Here is a 19,487-nt window from a genome sequence, read left to right on the forward strand (position 1 = left end):
TTGACAGGAAATCTAGGCCCCTGTTATACAGCCTGCCCCCAATGCCCATCACCGCCACGTTGAGTCGTATGCTTTCTCTTTGTCAAAATAAACTCTTACCATTGCGTGTTTACTGTTGACAGCTTTCTCTGCTTCATTACTAACTTTAACAAGTGCATCTGTTGTTGACCTACCTTTTGTAAAGCCACTTTGACAAGGGTTACGCAATCCTTTCTGCTCTAGGTAGTATGATAATCTGTTTACAATGACTTTTCCATCCATTTTGCTAAATGAGATGTCAGTGCTATCTGTTGATAGTTTCCTGCATCTGCTGGGTCTTTGCCTGACTTACTGAATGGTAGAATCAGGGCGCTTTTCCAACTGGCTGGCCCGTCATTGTCCAGGATACATCCTGCACTGTCCCTGATGTGCATTGTCTCACGTGACTCTTTACAGCCAGGTGGGGGTGCTGTTCTGCCAGTGCAGGTTCCCCCTCCAACAGCGCCATTTGTCTATTTAATGTAAAACCGCATTATAAATTACACTATACATGGTCTGTGGTAATGCTTTGCTGTAGCAGATGGTCCCGAGCAACGTGAAATCGGGTATGTATGATAATTCCCCACAGAATACGACCATTTTAAGCTTCTGGTAACATAATTTGTCATTGCCCATCTGGCAACACTGCACAGAGACAAACTCTCGTGCACACAGCAACTGTGTCACGAGCAACTCCTCGGCTTTTTCCGCCCCAGCGTGTGATAAAAGTAATACTCGAGTGATAATCATAACTTACTAGAAATGGCCACCAGTGTGAAATGGAGGTTGAAACGTTATGGGCGCTTTATTCCAGGCACGGGTGAGACCACTAAAAGGGAACCCTGGAAGGTAAAATATCTGTTAACCACTGCTTAAACATGCAAGTTAAGAGTGTCTCTGTTTTGCAAGCGTGTCGTTAGCCTCGCATTAGTTAGCAAAAGTGGATCGTTGGTGTGTTTTACTTTACTGTATTTTACTTTAAAAAGTCAAAAAGACAATTTGCACTTAATTAACTGCCACAACATCAGGTGTGCCGTTTGTGACGTCATACGGGTGCATACTTATAAAGCAAGATAGACGTCTTCAATGGGTTTTTCCAGCTTCAGCGCTAACTAGCATAATGTTTATAATGTTGCCATGTTGATGTAATTTACAGTATTGGTTCCATGTAAATTATATCAGTGAGTACAGTGTTCCCTCGCCCTATTGCGGTTCACCTTTGGCGGATTCGCTGTTTCGCTGGAGATTACATAACAGGGAAGCTGACTCGGCATCAGCTTCTGTGTTATGCCCTGGGCGGGTTTGGCCGCCATTATAGGGGGCAGAATCGACTTCTAGGCCATTACTTGTTCAAAAAGACGGTCGAAAACACCAGATTTGTATATACAGTATATGGCATTACGAAAGTTACATTAGTGTGCATTGTCTTCCATCAAAGTAGGAAGGATTCATTTAGACAATTTAGTCATGTATGTAAAATGAGTATATATTGTGTTTCGTCCTGCTTTTTCACAGTAGACATATTTTTCTCCCCTCGGTGCGTGTTTACGGTTGTGTGGAATTTAGCCATTACTTGTTCAATTATTTACTTACACCCTTTCCCTGCTGTGGAAAGAAACAAATATCAACATGGGGATATGCTGGTTCATCAAAGAGAACAATCTCAAATGATTAAGGTGGACCCAGTTGACAATGCGTGTTTACAATAGGCCCAAAAATTGTACTATTTGGAGTAACTGGAAAAAATGCTTGAAGATGTCTAGGCACCATGAAACACTGCCTCAGTGAGTTTAACTCCACAAGTGTCTTGCCTTTTTGTGTTTTTGTGATGGTACCATAGAAGGGTATCAGTGATGGCAAAGTGTGATGATAACCGTAGATCCAGAAATTGAACTTACTACGACAAACGAAAGAGAAAGAGAATACGTGAAATAATTATACCGGCTCTTGCCCTGAATGAAAATGACCCAAGAATGTTGCCAGCAGTTGGCACATTTTTACTGTCCTTCAGTCTCCCTCATGCATCTGTATGTTGCTTAAAACATCACCTGTAAAGTTAATAAAGATTTTATGATGGCAATCGCTCAGGCTGGAAATGATGAATGCGCTGCTTTTGCAACATGTCTTGTGAAAAACCCAATGAAAAAGCAAAACGTAGAGCGGCACAGTGTTACCTTGTTTGTTGCTCGCTTATTACTTGATGTTGCTGATTATCCTCTTTTGTCCCCCTCTCTCTCAAGACATTTGAAGCGAAGGAAAATGAACCAGAAATTATTGTCACAATCGTGGACTACGGATACTTGATGGTCTTGCAGGGACAGGAATGCTTGGTAAGGGGAACAAGATTGATTATTTTTAATTTGTATGCTGGTGTTCTGAAATATAAATATTTACGATATCAGGTCTTCATGCTCTAAAATTGATTCTCAAATCAAAATATTGATACTTTTGACACTTCAGTCATTTGAGGCAATGTTTGTCTGTTGAAACGATGACCGATCGTAAATAGAGCCATGTGTGAATTAGGGATGTCCCGATCCTGAAGACCGGATCGGGACATCGGCTGCCGATCCGCTGCGTTTTAAATATCCGATAAAGTCGGCCTCCGCCACAAAATGGGGCCGATCCGGTTGCCGTATAACGTTCATAACACCGGGCCACACGCCAACATGGTAGGTGCGGTAATGTGCCTCAAAGCTGGTTGCCACGCGACTCCCGCCACCTGCAAAAGGAAGACATGCAGACATGTCCGCGGTGTACCGTGGTGAAGTTAGTTTCACGTTGGATGGTGGATATTCGGCTCTGTAGCTACAGCGTTAGTTCCCCTTTACTGTGCCCGGACTGCTGTGTCATGGTGCGGGGAGCTCGCACCGGAAGTACCGCTCTAACCGCTGGTTGTTTATACTGGGGACTGTCAATAAATTGCTATTGCGTTAAAGAGAGTTTGTAAAAAACAAAAAATCATATATTCTAAATCACACCACAAATTGATCTATAACCATGTCAAATGATTAGTCCTACACTAAAAGTATTTTGCACGCCCATTTTTTCCAATTTTATCTTTTTTTAGATGGACTTTTATTGGATCTTTTATTGGAGGTTTGTTACCAAAGCCAAACATTAATGTTGGTCATGCTGGGTAATAAAAAAGTAAATTGAGCAGTAATTTCGTTGCATTTTTTTAATGGTAAAAAATTGTAAATATGTAATATTTAACATTTAATTTAAGATGTAATATTTAAATTAATACATATTTAAATTACTACATAAATTAAATATCTTGTATTCTTTATACTATTATATGAAATACGCTCCTTTTTAAATTTTGTCAGTCACATTAGGTGAATTTGCAGAAAGTATCAGTATCGCATATACAAGCCTGAATTTTATTCAGTATCGGTTTAGAAACGAAATCAGTGGTATCGTACATCACTCCTTGTGGACTCGTGAACATTTGTAGATCCTTTTAAATGCTCTTTATTACACAAAATGTTAGAGAAAGCAATCCAAGCTATAATTAAAAGAAGATGAGAGCAAAAAAGAGAGAGGAGCAACTGGGGGTTCAGTATCTTGCCCAAGGACACTTCAACACAATCGCGGGAGGACAGAGGATTGAACCCGCAACCATCAGGTTGGGAGATGAGCACTCTACCACCCGAGCCATGACTTTGGGCAAATCAATCTGCTTTCTCAAACTACTTGTTTATCACACCATCGCCATTTGATAACACGTTTTAGAGAGCCTAACAAGGTACCAGTCCCACATGGGCTTTGTTTGTTTGGTTTGTTTAATTGTTTTAAGATTGGCGCAGTGTCAAGAGGGACAAAAGAGACACGTCTTAAATCCCTGCTGCGCCTTGAGGGACATCTCCCAAAGCCAGTTAGCAGTGATGAGGCAGATTCCACTCGTAGGTAACGGAGGGGGGGGAGAAGTTTCAGGCCGCTCGTCACTTCTTCTTGGACGCTAATCTCAGTCTCATGAATACGTCGAAAATCACCAGATTAAAATGGGTGCAGCAGATCATGGAGCAATTAATTCCCATGTTCCGCATGCGCACATTGGACTGTGGAATGTGTTCATCCATGAAACTACTTGCCGTATACCTCCACTTGCTGCTCTGTAATTCAGAAAATAAATTATTGTGGCTGGAAATCATTTAAGGCTGCATCTGCGAATGTCATGCTTGTGATGCTGGCAATTTATAGTGTGTCACACTTGTTGTTATACTGTAGCTTGCCTATATTATAGGTTGCAGCATTTAATATCATTTCAATTAATTAGTAATGCTGCTTTCCAAATGACAAACCCTTTTGGGGGAAATGTGTACAACTGCATTATAGAACGAACAAGCAATGGTATCTGTGTACTCACAAGATACTATGGTGGCCACCATTTACTATATACAGCTATATAGAAAAGACATTAGAAAAACAGGCTTCGCTACATGTCTTCATTAGTCAGCTGCACACGTGGGAGCTGTAAGTTTGATCATTTTGTTTCTCTTCTGTTAATAGGCAAACCGAGCATGATATTGCTGTTAAAATGTGATGTAATGTTAACACTGTAGCTCACCGAGCTATGCTACTGTTGCCAACATTGGTGTCCTCCTGGCCCACTCCTTAATATAACATTGTTGCATGTGATATATAGCATATATTATGTAAAATGTGAATAAATACATTTTGGACAACACACCTCCAATACACTACATCAGAGATTCATGTAAAATTGTTGACAATTGTAGAACATGGCACCTGTAAGATTGCTGACCTTTGTGTTTAGATGTCAACAGTTGAAGCTTATTACCTAGCAGACTCCAGAAATGAAGTAAATAACTCTTTACGTCTTGTTTCTTGAGTTTTGTCAGTAGACACAGATATGATTGCTGCACCAGTCAGCCTGATATCCAGGTCAGACTGAGAGAGCTTTCAACCAGGATGATAGACCAGTCTATTATAGATTGGTGCTGTGAACGCTCAGGGAAACTTCCAGTAGCGGGGAGCTTAGACCTACAGGCCACACGATAAGGCAGTCGGAGGCAAAAAAAAATCCCTGTTGTAGACTAGAATTTGCTGTATTTGAGAGAATAGTTAGTGAAGGTCTCAGAGGACCTGACTTAGACATCTCGTCAGCAGAATGAAATCATGGCAGTCTTACAAAGACTACAAAGACAGACTTACAAATTCGGTCTGGCAGTTGAGCCACTGCCTTCATAAACCACAAACAATTTAGTCTTTAAACCGGCACCTAATTAAATTGTGGAACAAGACAATTGGTCATGGGCAGTGTTGGGAGTAACTGATATACTACCATTACTGTTTTCCAATAACGGGTAATCAATGGAACCTTGGATAGCGTTATTAATTTGTTCCATAAGGTCAGACTCTAACCGAAATGGACGTTAACCAAATCCATTTTTCCCATCAGAAATAATGTACAGTAAATCCAATTAATCCCTTTAAGAAAGCCAAAAATGTTATCACAAAACACGTTTTTAGAGTACCCCGCCTCTCGCTCGAAGTCAGCTGGGATAGGCTGCAGCATACCTTATTGAGGATAAGCGTCATAGAAGATGGATGGATGGACGTTTTTAGAGTTTTACAGTCATAGGGGTACATGCAGAAAATACTTTGAAATGCAGATAAATTAGGACAGGGATAAATGAACATTTAAGTTTACTTTTACCTTAATTGAAAATGTGTTTCTGGACGTGACTGTCCCCAAAGACACAATGAGGCAGCGAGATCAACCACCAGCACCTTCATGTTTTGACATGAGTTGTTTCTTGAATTCAATAGTGTTCCTCACCTCAATACTGTAACGCAAAATGCAGCCAAAGAAAGTTGCAAGCGTTTTGATAAAAACGGTAAGAAACAGCATTGAATTCAAGAAATAATTTTACGTCTTTGGGAACGGTAGTGTTCAATGACGGTAAAAGTAAGCCTAAATGTCTATTTAGCCCTTTAATTCGTCGTTTATATGGATATACAATTGTTTTATGTATGTAACACTCTAATTATAAATCTATAAAAATGTGATTTGATGAAACAGTTTTGAGAGTCAACCACTGATGACATCAGGATGCTAAGTAGAAAGGACGATTAAACAACAAAAAAAAAATACTGTATTATGAATACAGATGGACTCATGCAGTGTATTAATAGAGCCCTATGGTTTACATGGTAATTGAATCACGGACGGAATTGGGGAATTGACCAATAAAAACGTAATCTACTGTTAAACGCGGAATCTTGTGGTGTGAATGTGAATTAAATGATGTCATCATGAGAAGAGTGGTTCGTGTGGGGAAGTATTTCCCTGGCGGGCCGCTCAATCGTGGCAGAATGCCATCACAAACACTACTAAACTCAGGCTGGATGGGTGTATTTTCACCGTGTTGTGCTTTAATGTAAGGACCATTTTATAATGTAAGGGCCATTTTATAATGCCCGCTGATGACTTGGAGGTTCTGAGTGAAAAAAGACTAGAGGCACGTTTATTCTTGCACCCAGCTCATATTAACCATCAATTGCCATTCGAAACACACACAGTACACTTCCGGCCTTCAAAATAAGAGTGCTCTTTGTCACATTTGTGTAATTGTGTAATCAAAATAAAAACTAATTACATCTGTGACGACATCTTCCTTCATCACAAGTACGGGAATTACAGTTTGTTGAAGATTTTGTAGCAATATGTGCTGAGGCTGACATCCCATTAGAAAAGTTAGCTAGGCTACATCCATTTGTGAATTACTGGACAAAATGGGCCGATGATGTATTGCAATAAATAAATGTAAGGACTTTTGCATGTAATTAATGGACAGTTTATTCACCAACCCAAATAGCACACACTCTGTGTTGGTAAATTAAGTGGACAAGGTAAAAAACAGAGTTCTAAACAATTTAAACGGAATTTGGGAAAAAATAAAGCAGATTTCATAGGGCCCTATATTGATAACACAACAAGACACGCCCCATGTTGTACAGTAGTGGGAGAATGTGTGCAAACCCAGACAAAATTGTTGCGTAAATTTTCGATGTTAATGAAAAAACACGCTAACCAGGCTGGATGCTAACTGAATTTCCACTGTATTTGAAACGTTCCCACGCCATTACCGTAGCAACAGTGACCGCTATTACTACACAGGAAACTAAATAGCTTGTCAAATAGAGTTGGGTTTACCTACTCTCAGGGAGACACCGCCCCCTAGCATTTTGGTAGAGAATTGCAAGTCACGAGCTCAACACTCAGCCCTGATCTCATGAAACACTTGTCACACTACAAAGTTAAATCTGAATTCTGTGACATATTTGAAGGGTTTTCAAAAAAAAAAGTAATGCAATAATTGCTTTCTCTTGTAACTAATTACATTTATGAAGGAGTAATTCCGTTACTAAGTCAATTACGTTTTTGGGTAACTAGTAACTATAGCTCATTGATAATTTGAAGCCATGAGTTAGCACAGAAATGTATAGGGACATTTTGTAGGTAACATGCATACACTGAAGTAAATCCCATTCATTTAAAACAATGTTGAGTAAACAGGATGGCACCGCTGTTTTCTACCGTAATACTTTTCAAAAATAAATGCACTCCAAAATCGTATGTGACAAAATAACCTACAGTTTACAGCCCAACATATTAAACCCAGTGTTTAAGTTACTGAGAAAATAGAGGCCTCTACCGAAAGACTTAATGCAGTAATAATCACTTTACCTGAGACATGTAATGGGGTCTGTTTCTGTTTTCTGGCATGCATTTTCCGTCTGTCATATAATTTTGAGTACATATGATTTATTTTAAATTGCAGGAGACAATTCCTTTGCATGGTGCCAGCGATTTTCTCAAAGTCCATCAGAAATCAGACACCCTGATGATTCGGCATACAATAAAGGTGAGGTGCAGTTTACGCCCATGAAAAAAATGTGTAATGATGTGTTTTTTAGGGCCTGTCAGAAAATGTGTTTTCTCGCCGTGTTCTCAAAGGAACAAAAAGCAGCCACCTTGTTTTTGCCATTAATGAGATGCTGATTTCAAAAGGCGACAAACAAAATAACAAAGTGATTTAGAGTGACAGCGGAGAGATGTGTCCTCAGGGAGCGAGCCGCCTGATCAGGATGCAGTTTGATGGAAGTAACAAGGCGCAGGCCATCAAAGAGTGCTCGAGTGCCGCAGAAAGTCTCAGAGAGCATGTGCCCGTCGGCACTCAAGACGACGCCCTGCTGCCAAATAATCAGCCCCCCGTGGACGACCCTGCGCCAGTGACACAGGTGGCCCATTTTACCATTCAGTAAATATTTTTCAAAAATGAAAAAAAAAAAAAAAAAAAATCTGTTTGTACAAAGTACTCATGACATCTAACAATTGCTTTGCTTTTGATAGATTCAATGTGGTGATTTTACAACACTGTATGAATTCAAAAAGGAAAACACTGAAGACAATTCATATATTTCCATGTAATTATTATTAAATATAGTGTATGTGCTATAGAGATGATTTTTCATCAGTCTCAACTAGGTCAGCTTCGTAGATCAGACACTAGATGGTGCTATTTACAAATTGTCATTCTTAGAGGTCGCATTGCTGCCACACACAAGCGGCTTGAAGGAGACTGCTGTGCACGTACAGAACGATGCAGTACAGTATGTACACTGCCTCTACATAGATATTGTATATATAGATAATGTGTTTATCTTTTTTTCAAGAGTACTATTCATATTTGCACAATTTCTGAGTATTTTTGTATGTAAACTATAATAATATTGAAAATATTTTAGATAGTTAATTTTAGATAGCAGAAAATACATCCCCCCCGCCAGAATACCATCTTTATTTGAGGAATGTTATTTACATTTTGACAATTGTCTTAATTGAATATTTGTCACAGACCAAAAATATGATGACAAAACAGAACAGCAGAAGGAAAGACAGACCAAGTCTGCACAATTGACATCATTCTTAATTCATCCACTCTCAGGCCCATCCTTAAAATGGGTGGTGTTTTGGAACACCATGACTAAATAGTAACTGAATATTTTGTACTCGCATTATTATAAGTGTATTTAAGCATATGACGGATTGTTTACAGCATAAAGGGGGTGAGAAGGAAAGGTGTGGATTGTGCCAGCAGGGCGGAATATGACCTTTTGGCAAACAGACACACTGAAGGAGTTCACAGGAGAAGATAAAAGGGCTTTGAGGGGGCGGGATATTTTTCAATTAGTAATGAAGCCAATTGATTAGACTCTTGACTCTGCGTTTCCTGCTGCGTCTTGTCAAATCTTTTTTTTTTCTCCCCTCCTTCTACTGTGGCTCCGTGTCTGCAGGGTGAGGCCGCTGGAGGCGAACCTCAGGTTGTTCGTGAAGGATCGCTGTCAGTTCAGCGTCTTACGCAGGTAACTAAAGGGTGGTTCATCCTTAGAAAAAATGTGCAGTATATTGCATTCTACATACTACTGTATGTCCACTTTATGACAATTATGACCTTTTAACTTGAGATTCACCTGCATGTTTATGCATTGTTACAACTGTACATCGAAACAACCAATGAAAATGCATTCAACATTCTGTTCTTAAAGGTCTCAAGTCATGCTATTTTTTGAACTATTTTGAATAAGTCTTAGTCGTCCCACGGTAATGTTTTGGAAGTGTGTTGTCCAAATTCTAGCCTTTAGACGGTTAAAGTGCTTTTTGTACTACTGCAAAAAAGCCATTTTCTGTGTCGCTTTAATGTGAATGAGCTGTTTTTGTCCACGCCAGTTCCCGGCAGTGTGTGTCTTCATGTAGCGGAATTGTGCACTTTATCTTCTTTTCACACATACACTCTAACTCTCCACTTGTCTAACATAATAAATGCTATATATCAAACACAACAATGCAACATAAAGGAGTGGGGCCAGAGGACACCAATGTTAGCAACACTAGCATAGCTTTGTGAGCTACAGTGGTAACATTACATCTCATTTTAACAGCAATATCATGCTAGATTTCTTGTCTACAAAGCTGTCCTCCATGAAGCATGAAATTGTAGCTGTTGTACACTGGGTGTATACACATAGTCTCCATGAGGAAGGAGGTTTTTCCTTCCTTTTCCTCGTGAAAACCGGGAACTTCAAAAGAAACAGTTTGAGTGCGTCTTCTTTCAAAAGTGGAGCAAACAAGTGAAGAAGATGATATGTTTGTTATCACATTTGGTGCTCATAACCAGGCTGGAGAGACACATACTGTATTACCGTTTTCATAGCATTAAAATGTCACTTTTGCATCATAGGTGATAACATTACTCAGCATCATCATGTTCGGTTAGTCTGTTTTCTGAAGAAAAATGTGTAGATGACTGACGAATGTTGTCATCTTTAAGACATGTTGCGAAGCCTGGCTGGATAGTTGGCAGGAATATTTAAAATACTTGCCTTGCAATGCCTTGCAATGCCTTGCAATGCCTTTTTTTTTAATAACAAAACTGTCCTCCACACAGGGTGGGATCATCTAGCGAAGGACAGGTCAGAGGCACATGATGCCCATGACATTTTAACAGAACAGGAGTCAAATTCCAACTTTTACAGACAGTGTGAAAACGGCCATTGGTTCTGAAAGGTGGCCAAGTGCTTAGTGTGTTGGCCACACGGTCAGGAGATCTGGAAGGTCTGGGTTTGAATCTCTGTTGGGCATTTCTGTGTGGAGTTTGCATGTTCCCCGCGTGCGTGCGTGGGTTTTCTCTGAGTACACCAGTTTCCTCCTACAAGTCCAACAACATGTACGTTTGGTTAGTTATTAGTTCATTTAGAACAAACCAATCCGAAACAATTCAGTAACTTTAAATCGATTCATTAACTTTTTTTATCCAAAAATTCAACCAGTGTGACTGTGAAATAAATACCCGGATACAGGACAGTGCAGGTGAAGTTTCCTAGATTCCCGTTGTTTTTTTGTAAGGCAATCAGGTATAAATTAATTATGGATATAAATGAACAAGTAATCAACGATTAATGGCAAATGCATTCACATTTTATTTGAATAAAGTGCAACCAACACTTCAATTTGAATTAATGAGGGTAACCTTCTTAACCTTCTTTCTGCTCTCATTTTCAATATTCATTACATTTTCAATAAAAGTAAAGTGAGTGCAGCCAACATTAAAACCTTAAGTTTACCTGCTACTTCTGCTTTTGTTTATCAACATAAAAGTAATACAATATTAATATCAAAAGAAAGTGCAAGCAACGTCTCTTTAGCTTGAATTAACAGCAGGTTTACTTGCTGCTTTTGCTGTTGTTTTTCAATGTAAATACCTTACGTAGGAATGTTACAAAACTTTCAAATATGTAAAACCAAGTCTGAATAATTCTATTTAAAAAATAAAGCGTGACTTGAACTTTAATTTGATACCTCATTCACTACTCTACCCCAAGTATTAAAGAAGTTAGAGCAAACTTTATACTGGGAAGTAGTGCCTTTGGTTCCCATTGATTTAATATTTAGTCAAGACAAAAGTTGTGATTGACCCACGGAATACAACCGAACCACAAAATATATAATAACTTAGCCCGTGACATTTGTTTTAAAAGTCAACATCCAGTCCAGGGAAGAAAATCAAGTGTCATAATTTTCATGAAGGCCGAGCAGTCGCAGTGCAGCAGCACGCTGTATTCGTTTCCACGCCACGCTACAAATTGCATGTACACAGTAATTCCAGGCCAAAATTAACATAAGATCAGATTTGAACGAAATTTCATCTGCAGATAAATATTAAGGTGACTTTATATCGTACAAACCTTTTATCTTGTGCTGAAGTTCCGATCCATGAGTTAGAAAGGCTTAAAGTTGCACTCGACCTTCAAAACTTGTATGCGTCGATGTGGTCCAACACGCCGATACGATATAAATATATAAATCCGATACGAAAGTGAAGAGGAAGAAGTCATCTACCGAGCAAACATGTATGCAAATCATAATACACCCGATATCATATGAAAAAAAATACATTTTTAAAGACGTCCACATGCACTCTCCAAATCGAGCAAGCACGCACAGTGTCAGATATATGCATGGCTAAAATACGGGGAGTGTAACATTCCTACCTGCTGCTGCTGCAAGGAGGTGCCCGGATGGTCAGCGTTGTGTGAAATCCCATGGCGCCTTTTGTCTGCTGCCGTGTGGCGATGACGTCACAGACAGGCAGACTGAATTGAGTAACGTTTAACGTCTTTATCATTATAAGTGCTAAAAAAAAACCCCCACACACATCCATATAAAGCCTGCCGTGCTTAAATCCATGGCTTTATTTCCTAGTATCGATGCAATCAATTGATTACCTTTAAACGACGTTAGATCGATATATGTCGAATGGAGTGGCAACTTGCTGAACACTTATGCTGATCAGTGTAGTTGGATCATAATTGCTTAATGTTATCGCCTGTGCTGCTCACAGCCAGTCGGGCATATGTGGACAGTAGATAGAATTGCTATGATATACTGTGATATATTGGTCAGGGTTATACATGTAGTCATCAATTGATTTCTTACTGTGGCATTTGCAAAAGTGCAGTTTCTTTTAAAATCTTGTAAATTTGACATACATCTGTTGGACCCTACCCAGAACCTCTTGGGAGAGATCCCTCTGACGATGCCTCAACTCTACCGTCAAGGCTCCTGGGAACATGGCGACCTGGAGGCCCTGCTGCGTGTTTGTCTGCTGGACCCCAGCTTCCATGCTTTGGTGGAGCAGGTCGAGGGCGAGCTGAGGAAAATACTTCAAGAGTGAATCATCTCGACAACTGAAGGCAGAGAGAGGTCAAGTCAGCGCTGTTCTTTTGTGTTTGTTTTTCCACGCTGTTTGCTACGTAGGAGTTAACTTGACGCACTGCCAACGTTGACTGGATCGCGGTCGTGCGGTAGAGCTTTGGACATTTCAAATGGTGTTAAATCCACACGACTTTAACCCCCCCCCCAAAAAAAAACAGTTAATTTTTTTCAAATTTTTATTCAGAAAAAAAAATATTGGTCTTACTCATATGTTTGATCGTGGCTATATACTCTGGTCCCTCTGCTCCCACGTTAATGCAGATCCATTCCCACCGCAACACACATCAGTACATTGTATTGAAAGTAGGAGTCATGCAGCTACAGCAGTTAATTTTGCTATGCCAGCTTCCAAGGGATCCCACAATATTAAAGCTTGACTGATTAAAACAAACTGCCTTCCATTTATCTATTCAAGAATACATTTTGCATAGGATTATAGCCATGCTATATAGTCGAAGAAAATAAAAAATAAAAATCAATCAATTAAATTAGGAAATATTAAAAAAAATATTGTTCTTTTTTTTACAGATTTCCTATCATTTGAACACTCATACTGCAACATATACAAGACACTCTAAGTTACTCTCAAAATAAATTAAAGTAATACACATACCATCGATATTTAGTTAGTTAAACACACATTAATCGTTTTCTGTATTCACTCTCATTAGCTTTAAATACTGCCTGTCAATGAAGCCCTTGCTTCACAACAAAAGTTCTATTAAAAGTGGACTTTGCGTCACAAAATCAAACATTAAATGACCATGATATGCTGTACAAATGTTCAAGAGGGGAACAAAAGAAGACATTCTATATATATATATATATATATATATATATATATATATATATATATATATATATATATGTATATGTATATATATATATATATATATATATATATATATATATATATATATAAGGATGACTCTATAAAAAGTCTTTTGGGATGCAAAACAAAAAGCCACATGAGGGATAACAACAGAAGATGTCTATTCTGAGTATCCTATTGCGTAATTATTTTGCATGCATTTACATGATATGTAATACAAAAGGGGATCAGCTCGCTTGAGACCCGTGATTTAAATCAATGAAGGAGACATCAACATCACATCAAAAAATGTGTACACCTCTTGGCGGCGATTTATAGTCTCTATTCGTCATCCTGCCATCGCCACGCGACAAGGCATGCTTATTTAAGACAGCCATTCCGATTCCTCTCTGTTGCCAGTGTTATGCTGATATTGTTTCTCATAAAATGAGACGAGATATGCTTTATTGTTTTCCCCAAAATAGCCTGCAGCTCCATCCACCTTTGATGTAGCCAAAAAAACTTGCAGTTTAGCCATCTCATCTGCAAAGAGAAAATGAAGAGAAGGCAAGGCCATGGATAATCCTTGCAATGTGTTCTATATTTAGACTTAGCCCCCTCTCCCGATCACTGCCCACGCTTTCTCTTACTTGAGCCGATTGCTTATTTCATGTTCCTTTGGCGGACATTTTTGTCTTTGTGGTTGTTTGTTGAGTTTGTTTTCCTGGAAAAGAAGAGTCATGTTTAGAAACATGAGGCAGGTTAAATAGCTTGATAGATATACAGTGTAGAGGTCGGTTGACTTACATTGGTCCAACTGGTTCATCATCTTTGACATGCAGGAGATGAAAAACACAATAAGGGAGACATATGTTAAAGAAGAATGTATATACTGTACAACAAATCTAGCATAAGACTATTGTCACAATTGCTTTTTAGTTTCAAGGTACAGTGGAACCTTCATAGTCCAACCACAAACCGCTTTGTAGGGCTTTCAAAAACAATTTTCCCCATAGAAAATAGAATAAAAGGAATCCCTGTATTAAATGTAAAATAAGACAAACATGTTTTTCAAGACAAAATCAAAGACGGATTCTAAACACATCTAAAACGTATTTATTAGCTGTTCGGACAGTTGTTTGATGACAATGCTTCATTGAGTCCCATTAGCTTACTGGTGTGTGTGAGTGACAGGATGAAAAGCTCTAACTCATTTTAGGTCATTTGTCATTTGGCGCCAAACAGTTGTTAGCTCAAACTATCGCCACCGTGAAACTGTTAATTACCGTATGCAAAACGTTTTTCTTGCGACCGTAACTCGTGCCAAGGTAAAAATTAACTCTCAACCGCCGATGTCACTTCCTATCCTCCACACATCCGGAACACATTTACTGTGACAAACACGAGCACAAGTTTTATTCATGTCTTAAATGGCTCATTTTGTCTTATTATGTCTACGATATTGGGTAATAGGAGTGTAAAGGTGACTGTATGGGTGTTATTTCATGTCTAGAAGGCTATGATTATGTGAAAAAACTTATTTAGAAGGTCGAAAAACAGGTTTTCTACGCTCTTACTACAAAAATATTCCATTTATAAAGAAGGAATTCTACTTTGCGGTCAGGTCTGGAACCAATTAACTGCGATAAACGAGGGACTACTGTGTATATACTTTATATTACCGTTAAAGATGCCTGACAGACATGGAATGGAGAGGGAACATGAACTGGAGCAATACTGTCACCTAGTGGCATTTTATAGGTACTGCTGGAATTATTCATTCATTCTTTTTCTATGCCACTTATCTTTATCCTCACTAAGGTTGCGGTGGTATGCTGGATCTTATCCCAGTTGAGGGATCGCAGGGCACATATAGACGAACGCCATTCACACTCACATTCACACCTATGGACAATTTAGAGTCTCCAATCAACCTAACATGCATATTTTTGGAATGTGGGCGGAAACTGGAGTACTGGAGAAAACCCACACACGCACGGGGAGAACATGGAATTAATAAAGCCTTTTGTCTATTACGTTAGCATCCGCTTGTTAAAAAAGGTTTGTGAATGTAATGGATGTTTAATTGAATTGCTGATATTGTACTAAGCTAATTTTACTTTTGCAGCGTTCGACTTTGGAAGTTTGACTGTAGTCATTTTTCTTAAAAAAAAAAAAAAAAAAAAAAAGCCTTCGAGACACTCCAGAGTTCCTCAATATAGGCCACAAAATCCTTCAAGCGTGAACGTTTGCCGAGAACAGATTGCTTTGAATGGTGGTGTGACACAGGCGTGCTCTGGTGATAAGCACTGACATCATAGAAGTCAGCTGTGCACAAACTGTGTCAAATTGAAAAACATTAACAGCCACAATTGTAAAGGATATATTTAAAAATTAGGTTTCTTGGAAGGCAATAGAGCTGCACAAGTACAAGTGTTATAAAATGGCCAGCAGAGACATATTGTTTGAATAGTGGAGTTTGACAACACTGCATTGGGCCCTTTTAAACTACCACAAATCTAATTTGAACTCATCCGCCAAATGAATCTCATGGGGTTACTATTCATTTTCAGATTGAGCATACGTGCAGGAGGATTGCAGATGGCTCATTTGAAACTGCCTTTTAATTACACCCAGCAATATCACAGTCATTTCTGAAAGAGCCAAAAAAGAAAAATAGAATACACGACAGATGAGATATTGTGACCGATTTGGCATAAAAATACGGATCATTATTGAGCTTCCCGCAGCATCATTGTGGTTGTATGATTGCCCTGCAGCACACTTAGAATCTCTGCATTTGCTGCTTATTGTAATACCGCTCAAAGACAGCACCTTTTTTTTTTTTTTTTTTTTTTTTAAATGGCTCAAAGCTGCTCGTATATGTTGAATACAAGAAAAAGATTCTAACATCACATTGAGAAGTACAGGCACTGGTGAGCGGCACTGGTGAGCAAAGCCACATTTCCAACAAGCGGTTCGGGAAAAACAATATTACCATTGTATGAGTACATCTGGCCTTTATTTGCCTTTGCCTTTCATACAGAACCATGTAAAGCCAGATATTGGCATAACTGTGTGTTTTCACGCAGTAATGTAATCAGATACTGCTAGGCTGCAAAAAGCAGAGGCACTGTTGATTCAGTCTCAACTAGTTTGCCATCTAAAAAAATACTACTATAAATGCAAAATAATCAACCGTCCATCCATCTTTCATGAGGCTTAACCTCACTAGGGTCGTGGGTATGCTGGAGCCTATCCCAGTCGCCAGCCAATCGCAGGGCACATATAAACAACCATTCATACCTATTGACAATTTAGAGTCACCAATTAACCTCACATGCATGTTTTTGGAATGTGGGAGGAAACCGGAGTACCCGGAGAAATCAAAATCCCCACAAAGAGATGCCCAAATGAAGATTTGAACCCAGATCTTCCCGATCTTCTGATTGTGTGGCCAACATGCTAACCACTAGGCCACCGTGCGGCCTGCAAAATAAGACAAATAAAAAATTACAGTTAAACGATAAATGGATCACTTTCCCCTGGAAAAATTATTGACCAATTTTCCAGTCATGGAAAACATGTGGAAAATGACAATTGTGCACATGCAGCACAGCTCCCCAATCTGATACTACCAGCCAATCAAATTTGTATTTCCGGCCAGATCAGTTCTGCAACCCAGTGCTTACAACTGACTTTGTTGCTTAGCGACTTTCAGATTTAGGGACTAGAGACAACACTAGCAACTGCAAGTTTAAAAGTGTCACTAGTATTGAGCCGTATCGCACGATAACTTCTCTCTGTAGCGGCTGAAAATGTCCTGGAAAATAATTTCAGGCAAAGAGTGGGAACCCTGGATCTACGATATTTTCGTCAAATGCCCATGCCAAGTACTGAACTAAACTAACCCGTGCAGCTTGGTGGAAACAAGGCATAAGAATGAGTTACATTTGGTGCCCTTGACGAGGTGTGTAGTGGTTGGCATAAAGATGAAAATGCACATCCAGGTCAATGGCCAGTAGGAGTCAGATATCTTCCATGCAGTTACATGTCAATAGATTGTCAGCGTTAGCGGCATTCCATGACGTTAAAATGAAGCAGAGTATGGTAGTTATATTGTTAGTCATGATACATGGTGCTGGGATCGATTGCAGGAGGACGTCTGTCTACATATGCCATTCTTTTCACACCTCCTATGCGCACGCCACACAAGCTGTGTTTGCTATAATGCCTCTGCAAGCACATGACAAATACCAGATTTTTGCTGTGCCCACATGACTGATGGAACAACCTGATCACATTTGCTTAAAAGGCCTCCAAAATATTTTCAAAATGATCACACAGCAAAAGTCTGAAATATAAGCGACTAGATTTGAAACACAGGGTTAGAAAAGTGAGCCTCTGCCTCAGAGCCCTCGGCTGTGGAGCACCAAGTGTTCAAATACAGGAAATCATAATGCACGCAGATGGGGGCCAAAACCGGCGGGAATCCACGTTGCTAAAAGGAGATTTTAGAGAGGCTGTGCCTCGTGAGCTGAGAGTCCTCATTGCTGATTTGAATGACATAAACATGGCAAATATAATCCACCTTAATCGCTTCATTTTTCCCGTGGATGAAACCAACAGGAGGCCGTGCACATAGTTTACTTGTGCTCTGTACATGTACTGGTGCACGCAAATGTTTTATTGACTACCTTTTCCTTTGTTGCTTGTCCCAAGAGGGTCACTGATGGTTGTTAACCACTCATTATCTTCAGAGAAGAAAGTACTTTTACTTAAAAATAGTTTTTTATTTTTAAGACATTCATTGTAAGAGTACATAGACATATTTTACACTTTTTACATTTTTGTAAATATATTATACTTGAATATTTTACACTTGTTTTGCTAAGAGAATGTAGTTGCACAACCTGACCCGGTCAAATAACCACTAATCAAACTAATCCGATCCGTATTAAGTCTGGGAAACATTTTCCAATCTAATGCAGTGGAACCTCCAAGGAAGAACACAATCTGACGGGACAAGGCCAATTCGTTCAGATTTCAAAATTATATTTCCCATAGAAAATAATGGAAATTGAAATATGTCCAATTACCTAAGTAAAAATGTATCATTCGTTCTTAATTGTCATAAAAGTGTAAAATGAAGTTAACCACTGTAACACATAAAAACAACAAAACACCCTAACTTAGATTTGATAATACGGTAAATGACGACGCTGCAGTCGCCCTGCTTACTTCACACAGCCTCGTCTTTTGGAAGAAGTGATGCAAAAACACAGAGGTTCCACTGTATATCGAAGACTCATGTTGAGGCCAGTATTAGTATTTAGCACAGTATATTTTTATAGTGTACAGTATATAAATTATATAATTTCAAGCCTACATCACTCACCCCTTGTCAAGTGTGAGCTCATGAAATGATGACAACTTCAGTAAAGTAAGCACAGTAAGAGAGGGGAACGGTCCAAGTCTAAATTAAATGTAGCCACTTAATATTCCTTACACATTTGCATGAGTCAATCTTCTTTGTTTGGTTTAAAGCAACAAAAGCAAGATGTACCCTGAAGCTTTGTTTGGGCTGTATTAAGAGTGTTTGGTTGCCCCGTTGTAATCCAAAATGACAGCAGGGACCGTCACGGTTGTGTTTTGTAAAATAGTGCAGCAGTTGTTTGGTGAATTTGGAAGATGATAAAGTCACATTAGTAAAGGTTAGACAAAACCTTTGTTGACTGGGGGATGCCTATGGGCTTTCGAGACATTTTCAGCGGGTCACGTTCTTGTTGGGATTTGGGCTCCACTAGAAGCATGAGACAGCTGGCAAACGTGGGAGTAAATCTCAATAAA

General features: G+C 39.1%; 2 protein-coding genes across 3 annotated transcripts in view; one reads left to right on the plus strand and one right to left on the minus strand.

Annotated features, from left to right (window-relative positions):
* Positions 1 to 682: 682 nt before the first annotated feature.
* On the plus strand, positions 683 to 13,334 carry rec114 (REC114 meiotic recombination protein). Its single transcript, XM_054770383.1, has 6 exons — positions 683 to 867; positions 2,259 to 2,348; positions 7,833 to 7,916; positions 8,119 to 8,292; positions 9,349 to 9,417; positions 12,621 to 13,334. Exons 1-6 carry the CDS (start codon positions 781 to 783, stop codon positions 12,783 to 12,785), a joined length of 669 nt encoding a protein of 222 aa, XP_054626358.1. The 5' UTR covers positions 683 to 780; the 3' UTR covers positions 12,786 to 13,334.
* Positions 13,335 to 13,710: 376 nt separating this feature from the next.
* The window catches only part of nptnb (neuroplastin b), a 38,086-nt gene continuing 32,309 nt past the window's right edge, over positions 13,711 to 19,487 (minus strand). The window contains exons 6-8 of one of the 2 annotated variants that reach the window (XM_054770382.1): positions 14,445 to 14,466; positions 14,288 to 14,361; positions 13,711 to 14,180 (exon numbers count right to left, since the gene is read on the minus strand). In XM_054770382.1, coding sequence (XP_054626357.1) covers positions 14,301 to 14,361; positions 14,445 to 14,466 — 83 coding nt within the window. In that variant the 3' untranslated portion in view covers positions 13,711 to 14,180; positions 14,288 to 14,300. The remainder of the gene's footprint in view (positions 14,181 to 14,287; positions 14,362 to 14,444; positions 14,467 to 19,487) is intronic. The other variant, XM_054770381.1, reaches the window with a different exon arrangement.

Source organism: Dunckerocampus dactyliophorus, chromosome 3, assembly GCF_027744805.1.
Source record: "Dunckerocampus dactyliophorus isolate RoL2022-P2 chromosome 3, RoL_Ddac_1.1, whole genome shotgun sequence".
Lineage (NCBI taxonomy): Eukaryota > Metazoa > Chordata > Actinopteri > Syngnathiformes > Syngnathidae > Dunckerocampus > Dunckerocampus dactyliophorus.